Source organism: Leptopilina heterotoma, unplaced genomic scaffold (assembly GCF_015476425.1).
Source record: "Leptopilina heterotoma isolate Lh14 unplaced genomic scaffold, ASM1547642v1 Lhet_36, whole genome shotgun sequence".
Taxonomy (NCBI): Eukaryota; Metazoa; Arthropoda; class Insecta; order Hymenoptera; family Figitidae; genus Leptopilina; species Leptopilina heterotoma.
The window spans coordinates 1,487,311-1,513,711 of record NW_025111040.1 but is presented as its reverse complement, the minus strand read 5'-3'; the positions used below and the strand labels follow the sequence as shown (position 1 = coordinate 1,513,711).

Sequence of the window (26,401 nt, the reverse complement as noted above, 5' to 3'; positions counted from 1 at the left end):
TCTCATTGCTGGTAACGGGACTTAGCACGGACCAATAGTGGCACATTATTATCAGACTATTAGGCTAAACTTTTCTATTTATGATGGAAAGTTGTAATTGAAAGTATTGGATAAAACTGAATTCTCGGATTTTTGGAAAATCCGTGACAAAAAAATAAAAATCACAACTTTCCTCGCCTCGAATCCTCTTGCAATTTTTTTAAATGGATTCTGATTATTAAGAGAAAAAAATGCTTGCGAGGCGAGGAAACAATAATTTAGTTGAATTTCCAGGAATTTCGGGAAATCCGTGATCCTTTTGTAATTTTTTCAAAAGGGTGTTAATATTAAAATAAGCAATTAGCTAAAGTAAAAATTTTCGTCGAATGAACGTTGGTATTTTCAGTTTCAGAATATTGGGACGTTGATCGGCTCAGTAATGGCACATTAATAGTAAAAATTTTGTATCTGCAATGATGGCAAAATATAATTGGCAATATTGGGACGTAGTTAATTAATAAAAAATGGAATAATTTATATTAGTTTTTGTATTTTGCCAATACTGGGAAAGTAATGGCAGTGAATATTGGGCCGTTAACGTCTGCCGACGTCAAACCGAAATTAACACCACAAGAGTAGTCCCAATAATATCGACCAAGACTAGGTGACAACTTTGCCAGTACTGGGCCGTTATTAAGCCATGATGGTTTTTAGATTTGGGCGATTTTAAAAATTGTAAACATTATCATTTTTCTTTCCTTAAAATTTCGTTTTCTTCTTCATTAATTAATATTAATAATCATCAAGAAAATTATTTTCAATGTAGTTGGTTAAATACCAATCAATACTCAATATGGAAAACTATAAAAATACTAAGAAACACGTCGAAGACGGGTATCGCAGCTAGTATAGAATAATAATAATAGAATTGACAGAGTGTCTACCAATTGCGCGGGGAAACCGATAAATAGCCAGGAGTTTAATTTGACCAGGAAAAACCGGGAATTTTCTTATCAAATTAAAAAAGTTTTATTATATTAATTTGATTTTAAAAACTGCTTTTTACTTTAATTTTTATTGTCTAATTGTCTAATTGTGACACAATTATTTATAATTAGACTCTTCTTTGACTCCAAAAGCTGGTGTAAATTTAGGATTAATTTTTAATACATTAATTGCAGTACTACAAACGCACAAAGTACTACAAGTTGCCAAATACTGTTCCTGAATATCAAATTTGATAGAAAAAAATCTGTCACTGATTGAAATAGTAATATTTTCCTCACGAAATAGTTAATGGTAACTAATTATTAGTTTTTCCCAGTAAAATTTAATTCCCGGCTATTTCTCGGTTGGTAGAAAAGAAACCCTATCAAATGTATTAGCCGAAACTAAAACCCGTCGAAGACGGGTCCGACAGCTAGTTATAAATATTTATAGTTCGTAATTTTAAAAATGAGTTATAAATTTTAGGCGCTGGATCGAAAAGTGACTCTTTCGTCAGGATACATAACGAAAGGTAGAAATGCCAATGACATAACAATTCAAAACAACCGTAACTCTCAAGAAATTACATGGGAAAAGGATTTTGATAATTTGAAAGTAAATGTCAAAACAATCTTTCTGCTTCTAACAAGTATAGAATTTTAAGCAATGAAAAATAAATCAAAATTCAAATAATAATTTATAAATTACTGTTATTTTTTTTTAGTTTTATTTCATGCAGCTACATGAACTTACTGGTAAACTGGAGACTGTTACAGTTGATAATATGTGCAAGAAATATAGGAAAAAATGTATGGAACACGTTTTGATTGAATTTGTTCTACAGGAATTGGCAAATACAGATGAATGCCCAATTAAAAAAGTAAATTAAAAAATAGCTTGGATAAAAATAAACCATTTTTTTCTAAAAATGTAAAAATTTTCTCATTCACAGGGTGCAGTAAAAATTTCTTATCCGTTGGATTTCGAATTTCAAATAAAAGATCCAAAGACACCATGTGGACCAATTATTGCAATGTTTAGTATTATTAAAAAAAATCAGTCGAATTCCGATAATAATTCTTTATTAATGAATATTTGGTTTCGAGGTGTTATAACTGGCGATAGTTGTGAATGATTTTTACAATGATATTTACTATTGTATAAATGGTATAGTATTCGATACTGTATAAATAGTTATTATGGATAATAAAATCGAAAAATGTAACATCATAATGTACATACTGTTACAGTACATTAGTTAAAAATAAATAAATTTAAAAAAAAAAGAAAATTTATTAAATTTATTAAAATATAAATTAAATTAAAATTAAACAAAATATCTGTTTAAATCGTTTTACTGACAATAAGTGACTGACTTTTGGCTTCTGCAATCAGTTAAAAATCACTGAACTGACAATATTATAATTTATACTGACAATCAGTTATTTTTAAATAAATTATCAGTAGAAATTTTACTATTTGAAAATAATTAAAAAATAAATCATTTTTAAAACATTTTAGAAAACTGATCCTTCGATGGATTATTTTAATCCTTGATGAATTAAAGCGTTGCAGATTATTTTAATCCATTTTGGTGTTAAAATAATACTCCACAATTTTCTGTGAATTACTAATAAATAGTAATTTTTACTAATTTATTAGGAAAGTTTGCTAATTCAAAGACAAAAAAACAGTTACTAATTCAAATTAGTAAACATTTTTAGTAATTTAAAATTAGTAAACATTTTTATTTATTCAAAATTAGAGAGATTATATTATGATTGTTAAAAAAACAATAAATTGTCTAAAACCACATTAGTTTTAATGTTTAAAAATTCAACACGTGGATACAAAATACATTAGTTATTATATACAAGGAAATGAATTTAAAAATTTGATAAACATTTTATCTTTTTTTAATGTTCACAATGATATTTAATATTTTTTGTCAAACTAACTTGTAGTATTGTAACAAAAACTAAAATAATGATACTTTTATCTATATTTTCCGATAAAAAAAAACCACCTTACTAACATGTAGTCACTATAAAAGCACGTGTCATTTAGAACAATAAATTATTTATATTGTATTGAACTAAAAAACAATGGAAGTGTTAAAACTACTTTGTTTTTTAACTTCACTTGCTGTTGTCTCAAATGTAAGTTCCAGAATTTAACAAAATATAATTTATACTCACGAAAAGAGAAATATTTTTATTTGCAATTTCGATAACGTTTCATTAAGCAAAAGAATTAATTAGTTAATATAAAAATTACTTCACTTCAGATCTGCTTCACTTAGTCAATTAATTATATAAAAAAAATATTGACATTTACTATTTAAACCTGAAAACTAATTGTAGTCTAGAATATTTCTGATCTGATTTATGCAGAAATTTTTACTACTTCTGCAGTAAATTCTGCTACATTCGAGGTACAAATTATTTCTATTACAGTTTACATCGAAAATAATAAAAATTGTCAAAAATATGCAAAAAGTACTGGCAATGTAACTTTAACCATATGAAAGAAGTAAAAATTACTTTAATCACTTTTCTTCTTTTACAATTTGACTTAATAATTATAATTATTTACTTCAAAGAAAATTATTGCGTATTATTTTAAAACCAAAATGGATTAAAATGATCTGCAATATTTTAATCTATCAAGGATTGAAATAATCATCCGAAGGATTTTTTATTTTTTTTTTAAATGTTTTAAAAATGATTCGGTTTTAATTTAGAAACATTTTTGTTCATGGGAAAAATTAATTCAAAAATTGATTAATTTAATCTTTTTTGCTGTTAATTTAAGCTACCACGCTTTTAATACCTCCTACTTTACTGTGTTAACAAAATTATAAATGTTTATAGTTAATTTTAAAAATCAGTTCCAAATTTTAGGCACTGCATCGAACAGTCACTCTTTCGTCAGGATACATAACGAAAGGTAGAAATGCCAGTGATATAACAATTCAAAACCACCGTGGCTCTCAAGAAATTATATGGGAAAAGGATTTTAATAATTTGAAAGTAAATGTCAAAATAATTTTTTTCCAACAAGTATAAAATTTTAAGAAATAGAAAATAAATTATTGAAAATAAATCTAAAGTAATAATTTATCCGTTATTCCAATTTTTTTCAGTTTTATTTTATGAAGGTACATGAAGTGACTGGAACACTGGAAGCTGTAACAGTTGATAATGTATGCAAGAAATATAAAAAAGAAAGTATAGAACGCGCTGTAAATGATTTTTTTCTCAAGGAATTAGCAAAAACAGATAAATGCCCAATTAAAAAGGTAAATTGTAAAACAGCTTGGATAAAAATAAACAATTTTTTATATGAATTTTCTCATTCACAGGGTAAAGTAAAAATTTCCTATCCGATGAATTTCAAATATGAAATAAATGATCCAAAGACAGCATGTGGACCAATTATTGCAATGTACAACATTATAAGAAAAAATCAGACGAATTCCGATGATAATCCTTTATTAATGAATATTTGGTATCAAGGTGTTATATCTGGTGACGGTTGTAAATGATATAGTATTCGATAATGTATAAATGTTTATTGTGGATAATAAAAAAGAAAAATTTAATAAAGTATAAAGTACTAAAATATATGTTTCTATATTGTCAATTCAATTGTATTCAATTTTCAATCACTACGACTTGAACACTCTATTTGAATCAACAAAATTTCGATAGCAATGGACGAAAATTGATTGGGTCTCTAATTTCAAGTAACTTCTTTTAAATAAAACAGTTAATCAATTTAACTATCTAACCATGAATTTAATTCAATTAATAAATTTAATTTGATAGATGAATTTAATTCCTTAAATTAAGTCTCCTTTTTACCTCATTCACATTGTTAGACTTGAAAGAGTTCAAAATCGTTTTTTGCGCTTTGTTGCTAGGCAACTTGGTATTGGTTACGATTTTTTTTCCCATAACTATGATGCTTTACGTTCGCAGTTAAAAATTCCTAAGGTGCACACAAGGTTTCGATATAATGACTTGCTTTTTTTGTTTAAAATTATAAACGGCATCGTGTACTGTCCTAGAATTCTCTCTCAGGTTAATTTTTATACTCCGGTTAGAGTCTTAAGAGGCTATAATTTGTTTTATATTAAAAAACATAGAACAAATTATGGGAAGAATTCTATTATTACTAGACTCTGTAGGCAAGCGAATCTTTGTCCTAGTGGCCTTGACTTTTTTGATATTAAAATGGAGAGATTTGTCGCCGCTTTACGAGCAATTGTTTTAAATGAAAATTTTTAATTACAATTTTCTGTTCTGGCCGATGTTTAATTTTTAGTTTCTAGATTTTACTTATATGTATATTATATTATGTAAAGGGTATTTTTCACCCGTTTATCTACCAAATAAATTAATTAAATCAATCAATATTTTCTACTTTGAAATTAACATTAATGGTTACAATAAAATTGTACTGACAATCATTAAAATTTCTTTGATTGTCAATAAAAATCCTGAATTAATTTTTTTATCGACGGCTTCTCATTATTTCATCATTACTATTTTACTGATTAAAATTAAAATTTTGAATTTTAAATTTATTTTAATTAATTAAATTAAATAATTAAATTAATTAATTAAATTTATAAATAATAAAATTTTAAATAAAATTTAGTGTTGAACACTAAAGAAAAATTATTTGATTCAATTAAATATCTGTCAATTATCAAATAAATATTTACTTGAATTAAATAATTTTTATTCAAATCAACTAAATGGTATTTGCTTTTAGAACTGAAATTATTGATTCAATTATAATTTATCTCATTTAAGTAATACTTACTTGATCCAAGTAAATATTTATAGAAATAAGTAGAAAAGTGACCGGATATTTGAATCAAATAATTTTTTTCAGTGAAAGAAAGAAATAAAACAGAAAAAAAATTATTTCAAACAATAATTCATTATTTTGTCTTAGGATAAACGAACAAGTAGATCAATAAAATCGATAAAAACATCGCCTACTCTAATAATAAGTTTGTCCCTAATAAAAAATTTCTAAAACTAATTAAAGAAATAGCCTTCTAAACGGGTTATTCTAATGTTCGAATGATAAGACGTTCATGGTCAAAACGATATTTATCAAAACTTTTACACAAAGTAGACATAAAATTAATGTATTTTCTTTCTACTTTACGATAAAGAAAAAACTTGTTCCATCATTTTGTTAATATAAATACAAGTTTAAAATAATTGAAGATAGAAAATTCGCTTTCTATAACAATGTTGAAATTAACTGGCCTCTTTCTTGCTTTCATCGCTGCTGCATATGTAAGTTTTCTTCTATTTTTTTCAAACCAATTTATAACTTCTACTCAAATAAAAAACATATTTATGATATTTTATTTAATTTTACATTAATAAACAAATGTAAATTATTTTCTTTTCTCTCCTTTATTTTAGGCTTCAGAATATAAAATCACTTTAATTAGCGGAAATGTAGTTCAAGGGAAAAATGCTAAGGGTGTAGTGATAAATGCAAAGAAAGATCATAAGGAAATTGAGTGGCAAGAAAAATTTGACAATGATAATTCTTTAACGGCAAGTATTGAAAAATATTTTCATAAATATTTTTACATCCAATAAAGTATGTTTTTTTGAAAAAAAAATTATTTTTCATTCCTGCAGGTTCATTATATGCAAGTTTCCGAAAGTACCGGACAAGCCGAATACGTAAAAATCGATAATTTGTGTAATAAATACGAAAGTGGTACTTTGGAGCACGCCATCAAGCATTTTGTTCTCAAGAAGTTTGGAAAATCTGATAAATGTTCAATAAAGAAGGTAAAAAAAAAACTTAAAAGTTTTGTAATTCCAATATTGAAAATTAAGTTCCTTAATGTCGATAATTTAAATTTCTTTTTCATTTAATAATTATATTTATTATATTAATAATAATTTTATTATTTAATCACAATTATAATTATTTACTTATTTATACTCTCTAAATTTTAATTAATAAAAATGTTTAGTAATTTAAATTAGTGACTGACTTTTTGCTATTCAATTAGTAAATTTTACTAATAAATAGTAATTTCTACTAATTTATTTATTCTACTTTTTTTAAAGTGTTTACTAATATTGCGAATTAATGAATGACTTTTTATTTTTCAATAAGTAAATTTTACTAATAAATTAGTAAAAATTGCTATTTATTAGTAAAGTTTATTAATTTAAAAGTTACTAATTAGAAAATTGGTAATTAATTTAATTACTAAAATTTACTAATAAATTAGTAAATAAACTAATTAAAATTAGTAAACATTTTTAAAAATTGAAGTAAATTTTTTTTTCAAATGACTCACGGTTTTCAAAGTTTTTAATCCTTTTCAAAATTCACGATTCAATATTATTTAATTATTGACTGATATTCTTTTAATATAATTTAGTTTATTTTATAAAAAAAAACTTGTTTATTTCCAGAGGAATGTAAAAGTTAAGTTTCCCATAAAGTTTGAATTCCAAGGAACAGAAGAAAATACAATTTGTGGACCAACTATCGGTACATTTTATATAACTAGAAATAATGATCCAAATTTACTATTCAGCTCCTGGCTTAGAGGTTCCATAACTGGTGAAGACTGTAAATAAAATTTATAAAGACTTTAAAGTTTAAACTTTAAAGTTGTGTTCTCATAAATTATTATGTCATCTATAATTTAACTGCTTATTTCTAATATTAATCTGCTTACTCTTAATATATATTTAACCAAAAATATCTTACATTTAATAAAAAATTTTGTAAATCCGCACAAACATGTCACTGTTAACTTAATAGTATCAAATTGCAACAAATTGATACCAAAAGTGTATCAAATAAAAAATTGATCTGAACTTTTGACATCAACTTGATGCAATTTGGTACTAATTTGATACTTTCAAGAAATATGGTGAAAGTTACAATAATTAATTATTATGCTACAATAATTAATTTCAAAACACAATATTGTAAAGTAAGGAATATAAGTTTGTTTGTATTTTATTTATCACTGTATTAAATAATTTAATAATAAAAATTAATAAAAAAATAAAAGTTTTTTAAATTAACGCAAGTTAATGTTAACAGGAAAGTTTTTCTTCAATTTATATCTACAATAGAGTGAAAAATAATAAGTAATATCAGTATTTTAGTGACTAGAAGTCCTTGAATTTTCACTCATGTTTAAAATGGGCAAATTAGAAGAATAAACACAACTTTTTATCTATATTTTCTGATAAAAGAATCAATGAACTATGAAGCTACTATAAAAACATATAGTTGCATAAAAATATAATAGTTTAAAATTTTTAATTTACCCTACAACTATGACAATGTTCAAATTAATTTGTCTTCTAATTCCATTTGTTGTACTTTCAAATGTAAGAGTGTTCTCTATATGTATTATCTATGAAGTAAAATAATTTCTATATATAAAGGTTTCAATGTTTAATAAATTTAAATAGAAATTTTAAGAACAGCTGATTAGGTACTCAAATTAAATGATTTTCAAAAGTGATAAACTCGTCAAAATTTCAATTATCTTTACAAATAATAAAATTCTTCTCCGAAATTTAATTATTTTGAATTCTAATAAAATTGATCATAGAATACAATTATTTTCGTAAAATACAACATTATTCCTAGGAATAAAATTATTGTCAAAAATGTTTGTAAAAATCTTCGAAACTATTCAATTATTTTCGTAAAAAAATAAAATTCTTCGAAACAATTCAATTATTTAAGAAATTTTTAAAAAATTCTTCCCAAGAATTCAATTCTTTATTTCTATTCAATAATAAAATTTTTCACAGGAATTCAATATTATTCAAAAAAAAAATTTAATAAACTTCGTCAGATTTAAATTATTTTCAATTTTGTAATGAAATTTCTCGATAGAATTTAATTATTTTCAAAAATTTTTTTAAAAATTCAATTATTTTCACAAACAACAAAACTTATCGCAGAATTTCAATTATTTCTTATACAATTTTAAATTGCATTCATTCTTAGATTTTTTTTTAAATTCACTAAAAGAATTCAATTATTTTTAAAAATTTTGATAAAATTATTCATAAAAATTCAATTTTAAGAAATATTCAATTATTTAATAAATTATTTATTTTTTTATTTAAATACTTGAATTTCCGAAAAATTTTCTACTAAAAATTGATTAAAAAATGAATTTCACTTAAAAATTTTAAATTATAATTGAATATTAAAAGCATTATAACGTGAATTTTTAAGAAATAATTGAATTTTCAAAAGGGTTCAAATTATAATTTTTGAAAATTTAAATTAAAATTAGTAAAAATGTTCACAAATTTTAATTAATGATTGACTTTCTGCTTTTGAATTAGTAAATTTTATTAATAAATTATTAGGAATTACAATTTATTCGTAAATTTTACTAATTTAAAAGCAAAAAGTCAGTCACTAATTCAAATTAGTTAATATTTTTACTAATTCAGATTTAGAGAACCCTATAAATTATATTATTATTTATTTTACACATTACTTGTAAGAACTTTACTCACTTTGTAATTTAACATTCTTACATTAAAAAAAAATAATAAATGGTCTCTACATTCTAGGCACTGGATCGGAAAGTCACTGTTTTTTCAGGGTATATAATGCAAGGTAGAAATTCCAGTGGCTTAATAGTACGAACACACGATGACTATCAAGAAATTATATGGGGACAAAAATTTGATAATTTAAAAGTAAATATTAAAAATAAACCCTTTTTTTATTTATGAAGTTATAATCCAATATTTTAAAAAACTATATTAAATAATCTAAAATGTATTTAATAAATTAATGACTTTTTTTAGGTTCATTATCACCAGATTAACGAAAAAACTGGCAAATTGGAATACGTTGAGCTTGCTAATTTATGTGCTTCTTTAGAAAGAGGGTCTTTCAAAAATTCTTTAAAGCAGTTTATTTTAAGTGAATTGCAAACTGGTTGGAGTCTTTGGAGATGTGCAATACAAAAGGTATAAAGAAAACAATATTAAAACAACAAATTTCAAATCCTTCTAATATACAGGAAACTTGAAAATATAAAATATATCTCATTATAATCTAACTATAATTATATCTTATTAAAATAACAATTCCGAATTTCATAAACACTTTTTTTCTCATTTTATTAGGGTTCCGTACACCTACGGTACCTATAAATTCGATTTTATAAACAATATTTTTTAGTATTTATTTTAAATCGTGCTTTTTAAAACCAAAATACACGATTTTAATAATAAAATTAATTTTATTAATTTCAGGGTACCAAAAAAATTTCCTATCCAATAAGTTTTTCATTTCAAACAAAATCTCTAAGTATGGATTGTGGACCAATTGTCACAACAATAAATATTGTTCAAAATAATCGTGATAGTTCTGGCAAAACACCATTGCTACTGAGTATCTTGTTTAGAGGAATGATAACTGGCAACAATTGTAAAAAATAATGTAATATTTAAAAAAAGTTGAATAAAAAAATATTAACATTAATATTAATTATTAACATAAATAATTAACAACAATAACAATATCAACTTGAAGCATACAAATTTCGTTATTATTTATTTTGTCCAACGTCCTCGTGACTTAGTTAATTTTTATCTATAGAAAATATTTATTCTCTGAAATATATAATTCGAAATTTTTTCGAACTTTATATTTTTATTTAGAAAAAGTTTAATTGTTTTTATTATGAAAATTCAATTATAAATGAATTCGAAATATAAAATATATACACGGAAAAAATAAAGTAACTAGATTTTTAGTTATTTATTATTTAATAATAATTAGTTATGTTTTTACTAATTTTCAAACCAAAAAGTTAGTCAAGTTTTACTAAAAATTAGTTTCTTTTTAATTAATTTTTATTTAGAGAATATATTTACGAGTTAGTAAATTGTAGTAAAAATATTTCGAAGTGCAGCATTTATAAATATGAAGCATTTACTCAGGAAATAGTAAAAGTTTCCAAAAGAGAAAAGAATAAAACTCCGGACAATTTCATTTTTTTTACACAAGTAAAAATAATTCTTTTTCCTCCTTTTTAGGCAAGAAAATTCGAAAAAGCCAATAAAGCAACCAACAATAGAAAATAAGAAAGGCCACGAATTTTTTCCATTAAAAAAAATTCTCGACTTTCAAATAACACTTTTTTCTGTAATATTTTCTAAAAAATAAATAATCGTTTTCCTTTTCAGAATCGTACTTGGAGTTGAAAATTATTTTTCTTTTTGAAAAAAAGGAATATTACTCTCTGGCAGCGAATACAAGGCGCGACGTTATAAAAATTACAGACATTTTCAACTGCGAGTGATACCATCAATCCACAAACCGCGGAATAAAAGAAAAGCGGAATGAGTCCCGCTGTGAATCGTCCGCTGATTCACGACATGCATTGCACTCGCACCTAGAGCCCCTTTTTTTCTCTCTTCTCTTCTCCTCTCTTTTTTTTCACAAGCGCACGAGTTTTCGGTCTCACTGAGAGCACCCCAACACCGTTCTTTCTCTTTCTCCTTTGCCTTTCTTCCGGAACAAGAGAAAAGAGAGATTGAAATTGCGGATTAGACCGTCTCGCACAGGAAAAGAGTGTACAGACGTATAATCGCAAGCAATGGTTGCTACCCTCGAAAAACAGGAAATCCAAAGATTATAGTACCATGAATGTATGCAGATTCATTGCAGAACTTTCTCGTTTTCGATGGTTAAAGATAATCCTAGTTCATTTCTTTGCAGGAGATTATTTTTTAAATTGTTATAAATGCGGAAATTCCGTATGAGTCAGGTTTTTCTGACCTGCCACAGGTCAGAAAAATCAGGGAAAGTAGAATTGGTCAGGGAAATCAGGGAAAACTCAGGGATTTTTATAAGAAGTACCATCAATTTTTTCTATTTCTGATAATGATTTATTTTAAATAACTTAATTCTATTGAAGAACTGCCATAAAGTTATTATTCATAAATCATTTAATGAAGTACTTTTTTGCAAAATTTTAATTTCAATTCTGTTGAAATTAGTTTCAATTTTAAAAACTTCAATGCAATTCTTTAAAAAAATTTAACTATCTTAATAAATATCAAAATTCTTTCCAGAAATTTAATTATTTTCAAAAATTAAAAAAAAATCTCGCCAACAATTTAATTATCTTAAAAAATAGCAAAATTCTTCATCAAAATTCAATTATATTCATGAATTTTTAAAAAGTTCATTGCAAAATTAAATTATTTTCCTAAGTAACAATAGGTATTCATCAGAAGAATTCAATTATTTTTAAAATTAATAAAATTCTTCGCAAAAATTCAATTATTTTCAAAAAATCTAAAAGAAATTTGTCGTCAACATTTTAATTATTTATCTTTATAAATGCAAAATTCTTTGTCGAAATTCAACTATATTCATGAATTTTTATAAAATTTATTGCAAAATTCAATTATTTTTATAAATAGGTAATAATATTCATCACAAGAATTTAATTATTTTCAAAATTTTTAATAAAATTCATGGCAACATTTCAATTATTTTCAAAAAATTTTCTTAATTCAATGATTTTCAATATTTTACTATTTTAATATAATTTTCCAAAACAGTTTAATTATTAAACAAAAATTTTGATAATTCAATTATTTAAAAACAATTTTGACAAAGTTCTACACGAATATTCAATTATTTTCTGAAATAATGAAAATTTCACAGGAATTCAATTATTAAAAATAGAATTTGCATACATTTTTTTGAAAATCAATTGTTTGAAACGTTTTTATAAAATTCTTCGCAATAATTCAATTATTTTCAAAAATTATAAAACTTATTGCAGAATTTCAATTATTTTTAATACAATCTTAACCGAATTTCTCGATAAATGTAATTATTCTTAAAATGTTATTAAAATTCGTCGAAAGAATTTAATTATTTAAAAATTTGTTGATAAAATTATATATAAGAATTGAATTTTAATAAACATTCAATTATTCAATAAATTATTTATTTTTGTATTTAAATAATTGAATTCTCGTATAATTTTCTAATAAAAATTGATTTAAAAATTAATTTCAGTTACAGTTTTACATAATAATTAAATTTTGGAGAATTTACTAATAATTGCAATTTCTTTAAATAATTGAATTTTCTAAAGGATTCAAATTAAAATCTTTGAAAATCTGAATTTTTCTTACTTTTAATTAAAAATTCTATGGAATTTTCTAATCGAAATTTTCTATAACATTATTTCAAATTTTTATTTTCTAATGTATATTTAATTGAAGAATTTCCGAAAAATCGAAATTTCACGTAAAATTGAATTGTAAACAAATGAATTTGAAAATTCTCAATTCTCAAGAAGAATTTTAATAAAATTTTAGAAATTAATTACATTTTTCGAAGAATTCACTTTAAATTGTATTAAAAATAATTGAAATCCTGTGAAGAATTTTATTATTTAGGAAAATAATTGAAGTCTTGCAACATATTTTTATTACATTTTTTTAAATAATTGAAATCATGTGAGGAATATTATTATTTCTGAAAATAATTTGAATTCTTGCAACGAATTGCATTACATTTCTTTTAAATAATTTAATTTTTTTTTTGAAGTTTAAATTATTATAAAACAGGAAGATAACGATCACTCCGAGTCTATCTTCCTGTTTTATAATAATATTCTAAAAATTTCAAAAGATTTAATTAACAATTTTTTTAAAATCTTAATTCCTATGGAGAAGTAACAATGATTAAATGTTTATTCAAAAAAGAAGTTATTGATATTTTGAATGATTTTACAATTAAAGAAATTTGTAAATAAATTAAATAGAACATTTTTTTGAGTATCTAATCATTTTTAGAGTGAATCAGAATATTCTTAGAGTCAGGGAAAAGTTAGGAAAAACACAATTAAATTTTTGAGGCAACCCTATATGAATGCAAAAACGATTTTATTATTCACTTTCGAAGCAACAACAAAAATTGCATTTTTTCCTAATTTCCAGTCAGAATTTTAATTTGTTATCTGATCTAAGTCAGTCCTAAACAGAATAATAGCAGCGAAACAACCATACCAAAAAATAAAAAAAAATGTAAAAACAGCAGCAAAAATAAGCACCAACAACAAAAATTAATTTTAAAAAAAGAAATGATAATTCAGAAGATTCATTTTGTAACAGGTGCTTGGAAATCGAGTTTAGTCGCCCAGACAGCCGTATCTTTCTCTGAGAGTTTATCACTGAAATCTGAGAAGTGAGCGTAGCGCAATTTCGCCGAATGAAACCAAGTGGAATACACGAGGACGGTTAACGTGGTCGACCGCGTTGTAAACGTCGCCAGGGAACAGCAATTACGTGTCTACGCTCTTCCACACCGAATGCACGGACGTAACCAATTCAGATTTCCTGCAGTGTGCGCCTAATTGCTACGATTTCTAAAGGTTCGTCCATAACGCAAATAGACTCTTCCTTAATCAAACTATTTACAAGATTACTGCAAACAAACTAAAAAATATTGCCTTCATTCTGCAACTAAAACTTTCGGATCCTATTCATTAACTTCTATCCCTTCAGATTTACGCAATGAACTCTAAATCGTAACATTTTACTAAAAATTTACTAAATTCTTCAAATACATTTAAAATTTTTAAAAAAAATTTTTTAAAAATTCAACAAAACTACTGAGGAATATAAATTTCTACGTTGTTTAAATCTTAGAAGTTATAATCTTTTAATGAACAAAAAGTATTTATTTAGAAGCAAAATTTTGTTTATTTTTAAAATAATTTATTAAAAAGTTCATCATTTCAATTCAATTATTATTTTCTAGAATTTTTAATCAATTTTTTTTAATGGAAGAAGTTTTCGATATTATTCGGAAATACCTTAATTAAATATATATTGGAAAATAAAAACTTCAAATAATTTTAAAAACATTTAAATTAAACTTTTTCAAAAATTCAAATTTTTAAAAAATTTTATTTGAAACCATTTCAAAATTTAATTATTTCAAAAAATTTATGCTTTAAAGCTCTCAATATTTAATTATTATCTAAACTTTTAATTGAAATTCATTTTTAAATCAATTTTTATTTAAAAATTCCACGAAAATTCTAGAAGAATTCAATTATTTAAATAGAAAATAAATAATTTATTCAATAATTGAATGTTTCTAAAATTGAATTCTCATAAAGAATTTTACAAACAAATTTATAAATAATTGAATTCTTTTGAAAAATTTTAATAAAAATTTCAAGAATAATTACATTTTTCGAGGAATTCAAAAAATTGTATTAAAAATAATTGAAATTCTGCGATGAGTTTTATTTTTTATGAAAATAACTGAATTTTTGAAAATTTTTTTGAAAATAATTGAAATTTTGACAAGAAACTTATTAAAATTTTTAAAAATAATTGAATTTTGGAGAAGAATGTTATTGTTTATGAAAATAATTGAAACTCTAAAATTAAATTTGTTTATTTATGAAAATAATTGAATTATTGCGAAGAATAAAAAATTTTAATAAATAATTGAATTCCTGTGAAATTTTTATTATTTATGAAAATAAATGTTTGCGTTGAATTTTATTAAAAAATTTTTAAATAATTGGATTCTTTTGGAAAATTTTATTAAAATAGCAAATATTAAAAATCATTGAATCGAGAGAAATGTTTGCAAATAATTTAAATTTTGCCAAGAATTTTATTAAAATTTTTGAAAATGATGAATTTCGGAGAAGAATTTTATTATTTATAAAGATATAATTGAAATTTTGACGAGAATTGTTTTGTAAATTTTTAAAAATAATTAAATTTTGGAGAAGAGATTCATTATTTATAGGTAAAGATAATTGAAATTTAGATGAGAATTTTAAAAAAAATTTTGAACATAATTGAATTTTTACAACCTTTTGAAGTTCATCTATTTATGAAAATTAGAGGTACTTTCCTAGTTTATAAGGCAAACAAATTACACCAAAATTCACACGGAGAAAAATACAAAGTAACATTTACTATACTTTTATAGTAAAACATTTCTGGTAACTTTTACTACTTTCGGAATATATTTGGTTTCGTTCGAAGTAAATTTTACTAATTTTTTACAAATATGAATTCCCTAACCTGTGGAAACCCTGAGTGTTTATATCTACAATCATACACTCTGATTATTTGCCTAAAAGTTAATTACAAATTGCATAACAGTTGCACTGTTGGAAACATATGCTTGATATGAAAGAAAACCGTATTTCTTGATAAAGGAAAATCTATAATTACTCTGCAATTAGAAGCAATTAGAAATACATTACTACACTCATGGTACTGTGGAATTACCTTAATTGACGACAGAGTGTCAGGTCGATTTGTACCGACTAGCAAATGGTGGGGATAAACGCAACTCCTAGGTTGGGTACTACAGAAAAGAGAGACAGAGAGAGAGGGAGTATGATATCACACTGCACAGATGTATTTGAAACATCGCTGCTGGTTGCCTCAAATTTATATGCGATCTCACACCATATTCCCTACAAATCCAGCGTGTTTCTCTGTGTGCCCTACAACCCCCCTCCACGCCATGCAAATCGTTCATTTCGCACACTCTAGCGCGTATTTCGTAATCCGCGCTAATTTAATTGCTCGTCGTCATCGATGGTTGTTAGTCGGAATAGAATTGTAGGAAATATCCGTTCCAACGCTTTTGCGTGCCATGCAAACAGATTATGACTGTGTGTACGTGAGTATGAACGTGGGTGTGTCAACTACTATCACGTAGGGACACACTCGCCCTAACCGCTTTAACGTAATTAGACATGTGTTGATTTAAAGTGGTTCGAGGTATAACCATTGTGGTTATAAAGAATATTACACACAGTCACCCCTTGCCTGCTTGTATATAATGAAAATTAACTCTCGTCTTTTCAAACCTATACTTTCTGCTAAAGCTTAATATACCTACATAACGCTGATTCACCTCGTAATTATTATTATATTACACCTCACCTAAACGGTTAATATCAGATAATCCTTATTTCACCACCATGGAAAATTAGTAGTTATGAATATTTCATGATTTTCAAAAAGCGATCTTATAATATCTTCGTTCAACATTTTTCGATAAGTAAATAATACAACGTTTGGTAATATAATAATTTGCGTCAATATTGCATGAAAATTGAAAATCAGTGAAATTCTAATGAAGAAACTGGTAGTCATGATTTAAATAATTCAATTCCTGTGAAAATTTTATTATATATAAAAAATTGAATGTTTGCGAAGAATTTTATCAAAAATCTTTTCTGGAATTTTATTAAAATTGTATAGATATCTTTTAGTGTTATAAGTCTGAAAAAGTATCCAAATAGTAGCAAATTATGAAAAAAGTAGTAAATAGTAGGTTTTTGTAGATGAGTACGAAGCCAGGAAAAATAAGATTTTAATTTTATTTTTGACTGACCTTATTTTATACAATAAACTGCATAGGTACTGTAGAACAGAAATCAAATTTTTGAAACTCAAATTTTTGAACTCCCTATATCGAAATCTACATACAGTAAAGGAATATTTATTTTTTTTAGAAGAAGATAAAAAAGAGAGAAAACGTAGAAATCCTCTCTCTCAAAAATTTTCCCTTTAATATGAATTTACATTTTTTTTTTTTTTTTGCAGGAAGTGACTCAAGATATTTCTGCTCTACATTTCCAAGCTAAAACATATATACAAGAAACGTGTATTCCTGCTAATTCGAACGTGGAACTCGCAACAATAATTTATTACATGGCACATTTCCACAGAGTAGCGAGAGGAAAAAAATATAATTAAAAAAAGGGACACTAAAAAGACAAGCCAGAAAATCTCGTCTGCGTATAGAGAATGGAGCTTTACAATAAAAAAATATGTCATATTTGAAATTTCTCTTGCCAACTGAAATCATTCATTAATCCACCAAATTTTAAACTCAAAGCGTACATTTTTCAAATTAAAAAATGGAAGAATAAAAATAGAACACTAAATATAATTATCAAGTTAATAAATCATCACCATATTCACCTAATAATTATACTTTAGAGTTTAGACTTTTCATACTCTCAATTAGTTAATAATTATTAACTAATTTACAAGATTTTTATTGTTTTTCCTTTTTACTACAAAATTAATTATTTTTGACTAATTCAAATTTAGATATAAAAAGCAAATATCAATAAAACAAAAAGTATCAATAAAAGTATTATTATTATTATTATTGTTAAAAATTGTGAATGTAAAATTTTATTTGTTTGTCAGCAACGTTATTTTAAAAAGCCTGTCACTATTAATTGAATCATAAAATTTTTTTTCCTCTTTTAAAAATTCGATTTCCGAACATTATATATAGCTTTTTTTTTTACCAGCGAAATTCAAATTTTCCCTTACAACGGTAAATTCATGTTACACTGAAACATACACAATGCTTATCAGATTGTTTTCCCAAAACGTTTTTGGTACCTTGACATGTATATGATTCATCAGTTTTCGATCCTAATTGGAAAATAGTTATCTCTGATATACTTGTTCTTTATTTTCTCCAATCGTTATATAGTGACAGGAAATTCATTTTTAATCGCAAACTATAAAATATATGCGAAGGCGATCCATAGTCAAAGCACAGTGAAAATCAATCTCTCAAAATTAGGTCACTGATTTCATTTTTTAACTAAAAAATGAACAAATCTTGATATGGTGTGAATTTAGTTACACCAGCAATTTACTATTTTAATTATTTTAATAAGATAATGGATAATGCTATGAGACATAATCTAAATAATTAGATTAGAGAAAATAATTTCGATTTCTTTTTTTTTTTTTAAAGAATATGTCTCTCTTTTTCCATTACTCCCTCCCTTTTCTTCCAAGATATTGTGATAATTTCTTTCTCCTTGTCATATAGATTATATTATTTCTTGTAAAGTTGTAACTTTCGAATAAGACATTGCACCTATTAGGAGAGAACCTTTCACTTGAAGCGTAAATTAAGTTTGTTAGTTGTCTCTGTGTATTGCAGAAGTGAACATTATTTGAAGAAAGGAAGAAAAAAAGCGAAGAAGTTGAATGAAGTTTCAAGGATCTGTGAGAACTGACATTTTCTTTCTGTTCAAAGTTTTCGCTTGGATTTGGAAAATGAACAAGAACTCGTCTGACAAATTTATGTCTTTTGTGTCAAACACTGGTGTGGGTTCATCGTCAAACATGAATCTCTAGGAGAGTTGGTCATTAATGCAAAAGCGTGATTCTAAAGAGCCCAATTAGTATCGGCGGCTCTTAAACTATTCTGAGCATTCATTCAAGTCTAAGTGTACAAATTGGCTGGCCTCTGGAAACAAATTCGATTCAGCATTTCAAACTCTCCTTTACATTCGAATAAGACTCTTAGAATTTTAAATTCATTTTCACTAATTTAATAATAGTTTTCTTTAAAAGTGGAATATTTTTATTTTTTTTCAAAATAAAGAGAATGTTGCATTCAAATTTTTGTACCGACAAAGGATACAAAAATTAATTGTTAATTAGGAACAGTGGGGTAATAAGTAAAAAGACTAATTTTTGTTTTAGGATGTTTGTTATTCAAAGTTGCCACAAAAAATAAATTTTGTTTTTCCCTGATTCCCAGACAAAATTTTGCATTTTCCCTGGCCCTAAAGAATATTCTGTTTCACTCTCAAAATTATTAGAAACTCAAAAAATGTTCTACTACATTTATTTAAGATTGCCCTGACTAATTCTATTTTCCCTACTTTTTTCTGAATTCCCTGATTCACCTGATCTGTGCGGCAACGCTGTTATGGACGTTTTTGTTGTCCGATCACCATGAATAAAAAATTTAACGAAAAACTACTAATTGCCCCATTTGACGATATTCGAAAAAAAATTTTAATTTAATTACTCTTTTAAAAACATGTAAAAATATAAATCAAAAGTATGTAATTGAAATAATATTTTTTCCAAGTTCTCTTAAACAATTATCATCATTTCTCTCGCAGAAGATTAATCAGAGGAAAATTCGAGAACCGATTAAGATTCCTCGCTTTGCTGAAAGTTACATCCGCGAAATACTTTAAGATCCCGGAAAAGTTTCGGAATCACTTCCTGGTTGTGGATCGAAAGTCGTTCGGAAGTCGTTGTCGTTTCTTGAGGCGAACTTGGAATCGTTGAAACTTTTCAATGGGGAGTATAGGTTTTCTTTTGGGAAAATTTCAGTGCTAAGTCTTGGAGAGAAAGAGAAATTGGCTTCCAGTCGCAGAAAATGTCGGGAAAGAATAAAAGAGACGAGGGAAAAGAGCAAGAATGGGAAAATAGAAATATAGCCGTTTATAATGGGTGTTGTGCCTCTATGCAAAAGTTTTTATTAGGTGAAAAAATATATAATACAATTGACGCAGCTGCACATAACAACGTCTCTCATTCTTTTGATTTACCTCGCAGTCGATTTGTGCCATTTTAATTTATAAACAAATGAAATGAAAAGGACCTCCGATTTTCTTCACGTTCTTCTTGAATCGAAGGAAATGCAATTTTTTTTTCTCATTTGGTAATTTTCTTTTGGAAGTGGGAAATTTTCATTCTTAAACGAAGAGAATTTTCTTTTTTCCTTTACCACCATCCTAAAAAATTAAGAAAACAATTTATTATTTTTATTCGTTTATGGCGGAAATATAAAGAGTTTTAATTATAATACATATTATAATAAAACTTACAAAACAAAAATTTATCGAATTACAATAATTTCTATAAAATGATGTAATTAATTATTTTAATTTTTTAACTATTAATTTTTGTATTTTTCAATTACCAAAGCTTATTCTCATTTTCAATTTAATTCTACTTAAATATTAAAAAAAAAATGATATTCTACTTGGATTGAATTGAAAATAAAAAAATTTCATAAATTTAAATATAAAACTGACTTCCTGAAGAGCAGATTATCCAAAGTTACAGTTTCGGTAATTGGATTATGAAACAAATGACTGATTTAACAGGTTTAGAGAAAATTTTCATTTTTTCATCGAAGCGGTGCAAAATTAATTGCAATGACTTGACACGATCGTAAACCAATTTCCCGGGCTCACGTTCATTACGTTTTATCCGGAAAAATGACAACGTTTTCAATAAAATCCCTGCGTTTTCGCAGGAAACAACACCCAAGTGAAAAATGCAATCTAGACAAAAAATAATAGTCTTTCCACTGCAAGATACTTTACTATAATATTAATCAAAATATTTTGAAGTATTTTAATTAATTAAAATAATTTTAATTATTTTTAATTGAAGCAAGACTTTCCCATTTTTTATGAGAATGTAATTATAATAAAAAATAACAAGAGAATTAAAAATAATTCTAGGAATAAATTATAAGAATAGTTAACTACAATTTATAATAAATAGAAAAAAAAAGAAAAATAGAAATAAATAAGAGTTAATTAAAAATATATCTGACCACTGCCACCCCCACCGCCTCCGGACCATCCGCCTCCGGATTTCCATCCTCCACTTGGTTTCCATCCGCCGCCACCTCCACTTGACCAGCCACCACCACCACCTCCGCTAGACCAGCCACTACCGCCGCCGCCACCTCCCAATTTCCAGGCGCTGGGCCATCCACCTCCCCCACCGCCGCCGGACCATCCGCCCCCTCCTCCGGATTTCCAGCCACCTCCGCCTCCACTTGGCCATCCACCACCTCCACCTCCGCCGCTGACTGTGATAACTTTAATAACTTTGCCTCCCCCACTGTTCCAGCCACCTCCACCCCCACCTCCGCTCCAACCGCCTCCACCACCACTCCATCCACCGCCACCTCCGCCGCCGCTACTCCAACCAGATTTCCAGCCGCTGCCACCACCTCCGCCGCCACCACCCGACCATCCACTACTTATGTAACCGCCTGTAAAAAAATTACGAGTAGTAAATACCTCTTGTTTTTTATGGGAACTTGCAGAGAACTAGTCTCTCTCGTTACTCAACACTTCACACCTGTCTGTCACTCAATCCCATAATTGTCTAATGAATTATTGAATACACAAGTTTAAAGACCCATTACGTTTGAATTTAAACAATTTGCGGCTTTCAGCTGAATCCCTTCTTGTTCATAAAACTCTTCCTATTACATACAATCACTTGAAGATTTCCTCAGTTCCAATTTGAATTGATTTTTTTTCACGAAATATAATTACAAAAAAAAAATTACAAAATTACAGAAAAGTCTAAAAAAAAGACTATACACTTTAAAAAATTATTGAAGTAAATGGCATCAGGAGTAAGGAGTAAAATTTTCCGAGTTAAAAATCTACTCCAAAAGAGAGTTATTCTATAGAGTGAAACAAATGAGTTTATTAATTACTCCCATCAAAGTTATTTGACAATTATATTTAATGAAGGAGTTAATGTTGAGGAGTAAAATTTTATTTCTTTAAATTTTACTTCTTTTGCTTCAACTCCAAAAGAATTTCACTTTTATAAAATCCCGTTTGGAGTTACAATAAAACTCCTTTTTTGTAGTGAAGCTTTCAAACTATTAAAAAATCTAGGTAGTAAATGACACCGCGATAGTTAGATGCAAGGTTTTTCGAATTAAAAATCTACTCCAAAAAAAAAATTTATCATCAACTCCCATGGGAGTTGTTTTGCAATTACATTTCCTGAAGGAGTTAAATTTTAACTCTTTTTTCACAGTGAACGTAGCCAAAAAAATGTTCTTTTCAAATTCTCCAAAACTGTAATAAAAACTCTCAATTCAAAACAAAAAAACAAAAATGCTTCAAACTTCATTTAAAAAAAATAGTTTAGTCAAATTCTCCTTATAATTTAAAATACTGCTCTTAATAAATAACAATTTTAGAAACAAATCAAACTAAACAAAATAATTTTTTAAAATTGGATATCATTTTTTTTTAAACAAATATCTTTTAGTTTTAATTGATTAAATAAAAAACATTGATTTATTCTTTTTTTAAACTATTAAATATTACAAATAAATATTTATTTGATAATTGATGAGTAATCATTTATTTGAATCAAAGAAAAATTTTTTTTTAAATATAACTCTAAAGAAAGAATTTTTTAATAAAAATTACAATTTTCTGTCAATAAGAAACAATTTAGGTAACATAACCTAAAATTTAATAAAAAATATTTTTTATTGACAAAAAATTATAATTTTTATTAAAATGCAACTTTTAAATGTTTAAAATGTTAAAAATTAAAAACTTAAGGGAAGGCACCGGTAAAATTTTCCAAAATTTTATTTTTTTCTCAAAATAAAATTTCGAAAATGTTAAAAAAATTTTGGATTAAATAAAAATTAAATTTTGAAAAATAATTGAAACAAAGAAAGTAAAATTTAAAGAGTTAAAATTTTACTCCCATCCATTAACTTCTTGACTACATTTAATTTCGAAATAACTCACGAGGAAGTTAATAAATAATTAACATTATTCCTAACTCCAAATACCATTAACTCCCAAAAATTTGTTACAGTGTACACTGAAAAAAATATTTTTTTTATTCAAATAACTAATTACTTGTGTATTATCAAAAAAAAAATTACTTCAATGAAATAATTTTTATTTAAATCAAATAAATTTGAACCAATAATTTCATTATTTGTAGCAAATATAAAATTTACTTGATTTAACTAAAAATTATTTGATTCAAGTAAATATTTATTTAACAAAAGACAAGTAATCGATTATTTGAATCAAATAAATTTTGTTTTCAGTTTAAAGTATATCATCAAAAAAAGTATGAAAACTACGTTAACAATTTTTGTATTACACACTTTACAAACCGAATAATCACAGTAATAAATATATTACATCGTATAAAATATAATAGGGTAATAATTACCATATGCAGTTGCGGCAATCGCCAATGTAATCGCGAGCACGAACACCTAAAACGAGAAATTCACTGATAAACCATTTCGCCGAAAATCCGCAAACAGTATATATATATATAAAAAGACGTTGAACTTTATTTGAAAATTTTATTAAAATAAATAATACTAGTGTAGGTACATAAAACAAATATAAATATGTACAATGTTTGTTTTTTTAAACAGAAATATTAAAATCCACTTTTCTAAGAAACCGTGCACAATGTTTACGTACCTTCATGATAAAGTGTGTTTGATGCCCCACAACGAGGTCCGATCGTCTTTTATACCTCTGCCTTTCTTCTTGCATCCCCGCCTATTTCTTCTTTCGATATCAACACAAATTCAACATTAAACCACCACCATATAACTTCCTTTAAATCTCGCGTACAGTATATTATTCGATTTATTTTATACGAACAATACATTGTGTTCTCCACCTCTCGCAGATTTCGATTATATATTATATTTTTATTCATATGCTCGCGAGCATAAACATTTAATCTATAGCATAAATGTTTTCTATTCCAAACCATTAATTTTATATAGAATTGATTTAATATTTGCGAAACAAAAAATTATCGTGTTTCTTTAAGCTTTTATTATTTAAAACGAGATGTTTATTTTTGTTTAACCAAATTTATATTTGTTTTTTTAACCACATTTTTATTTGGATTAATCAAATTTTTAATTGGTTTTTATGAAACTAAAATTTTATTCGGCTTTTAATTAACCAAATTGTTAAATGGATTTTATTTAACCAAACTTAATATTATTATTAATTATATAATAAGAATATTAATAATAATTAATCTCTTAATAATAATAAATAATAATAATTAATAAATTATTTATTAATATTAAAATATTAATAAAATAGATACTTTAATTAAATTTTTATTAAATAAAATTTATATTCAGAGGAATTTCTAAAATGATGTAAAAATTATGTTTAATAGTACAAACAGACCGTCCTCTTTCCTACAGGATTCCAATAGAATTCCGACCGTAAATAATCGATTTTTAAATAATCAAACAATTTCTAGAGTGAATCTGATAAGTGAAATGTAGAAGATCATACGAGAAAAAAGAATTTTTTCAATAGTAAATAAACATTTTATCAATATTACAAGGCAAGCATTTATCCAAAATATTACAAGCAATTTAATTCCAGAATATATAAGCACAAAAAATCTGAGTAGCACATTTTTGCTGCAGCTAAAAATGAATCAATGCGCTAAACGACATAGAACGTGCGCCACCTACGAGGTTCATTTTTGTTTTGCAGTAGTTCAAAATGAATAGCAATAGCGTACAACTCGGACTTTTTTTCTGCGTGAATAAAATAAATATTTGTTTTTTTTTTTTGTTGCTTAAGCGTTGAGTATAATGTGACACACGTTATATCTAATTTAAGTGAAGCGTTTCAGGTGTCAATATAATTAAATTATACTACATGCTCTACAGCAATTAATTAAATACGAAACATGTATCTCAAATAAAGCGTGGAACATGGCACTCTCACGGTGTTATATATGACGCGGAAAAGGGGTCAGATGAACTAATGAAATTACATTCGACTGTAATCTAATCAAAAATCAAATCACAGTATATTCCTGATCACCATATATATAGCTAATCAAACCTCGTTATTTAGAGTAGCCCGCATAATTAGGTTCAATATTTTCGAAATTTCATTACAGTGATTTTCACACATATTTTTAATTTTTATAAATTTACCTCTAGGCATTGAGACAATTATTTTTTACAAAATAATTAATTTTCACATTGACAAAAATATTATTTTTTATTTAATATCATTAAAAATGATTACAAAAAGGTGACAAAAAAATTACACAAAATAAAATTCGGTGTCGCCACAAAACATTAATATTGTTTTTCCCTTACTTTTCCCTGATTTTCCCAGAAAAATTTTGACTTTTTCCCTGAGCCTTAAGAATACTCTGATTCACTCTAAAAATTATTACTACCAAAAAATTACAATTTTGTGTCTATAAATAATAATATAATTAATGAATTGAAATTTAAACAAACAAAATGAAAAGTGCCCTTCGAATAGTTCGCAACTCTTTGGAAAAACACGCCCATGCGGGGTCACACGCAGAATAATGCAACTTAGATATCATCAAGAAATAGAAGACGACGAGGCCGTAATACTTATGCGAAGATACGTTGCGAAAATCATGTCACTCGTCGTCTCAAAAGAGGAACAAAGTGTTACCATCAAGGTCACTTTGAAAAGCAGAAAAGTAATTCTGATTCTATCTTAACTGTTTATAATCGACGAGAAAAATGAGAGAGAGAGATGATTCATTAGAACTTTTTTTTATTTTCGCAAATCTTTATTGCATTATAAAAAGTGAGAATATTTTCTCATTTATTCTTTCATGCAACGATGTTAACAAACATTATCAATTAAATTATTTAATCTTTTTTCCATCTTCCTTAAAAAAAATTAATGATATATTTCTAAATTTTTTTCTCTCTA

General features: G+C 25.6%; 5 protein-coding genes and 1 long non-coding RNA gene across 6 annotated transcripts in view; 4 read left to right on the top strand and 2 right to left on the bottom strand.

The window, feature by feature from the left end:
- Nucleotides 1-26,401, bottom strand: part of LOC122505580 (Down syndrome cell adhesion molecule-like protein Dscam2) — a 359,000-nt gene that overhangs the window by 280,129 nt on the left and 52,470 nt on the right. The gene's annotated exons all lie outside the window — the stretch shown is intronic.
- On the top strand, nt 1,396-2,151 carry LOC122505595. The gene is made up of 3 exons (XM_043617325.1): nt 1,396-1,581; nt 1,691-1,846; nt 1,919-2,151. The coding sequence occupies exons 2-3, from the start codon at nt 1,700-1,702 to the stop codon at nt 2,099-2,101; spliced, it is 330 nt and encodes a 109-aa protein (XP_043473260.1). The 5' UTR covers nt 1,396-1,581; nt 1,691-1,699; the 3' UTR covers nt 2,102-2,151.
- LOC122505590 lies at nt 3,007-4,580 on the top strand. Its single transcript, XM_043617320.1, has 4 exons — nt 3,007-3,125; nt 3,870-3,998; nt 4,112-4,267; nt 4,331-4,580. Exons 1-4 carry the CDS (start codon nt 3,072-3,074, stop codon nt 4,511-4,513), a joined length of 522 nt encoding a protein of 173 aa, XP_043473255.1. The 5' UTR covers nt 3,007-3,071; the 3' UTR covers nt 4,514-4,580.
- On the top strand, nt 6,160-7,999 carry LOC122505592. Its single transcript, XM_043617322.1, has 4 exons — nt 6,160-6,287; nt 6,420-6,557; nt 6,645-6,800; nt 7,440-7,999. Exons 1-4 carry the CDS (start codon nt 6,240-6,242, stop codon nt 7,605-7,607), a joined length of 510 nt encoding a protein of 169 aa, XP_043473257.1. The 5' UTR covers nt 6,160-6,239; the 3' UTR covers nt 7,608-7,999.
- On the top strand, nt 8,303-10,515 carry LOC122505587. Its single transcript, XM_043617316.1, has 4 exons — nt 8,303-8,375; nt 9,588-9,716; nt 9,828-9,992; nt 10,281-10,515. The coding sequence occupies exons 1-4, from the start codon at nt 8,322-8,324 to the stop codon at nt 10,464-10,466; spliced, it is 534 nt and encodes a 177-aa protein (XP_043473251.1). The 5' UTR covers nt 8,303-8,321; the 3' UTR covers nt 10,467-10,515.
- LOC122505596 lies at nt 20,331-21,740 on the bottom strand. Its single transcript, XR_006301929.1, has 2 exons — nt 21,457-21,740; nt 20,331-20,623 (listed from the first exon to the last, which is right to left on the bottom strand). It is a non-coding gene; the product is annotated as an uncharacterized LOC122505596 (long non-coding RNA).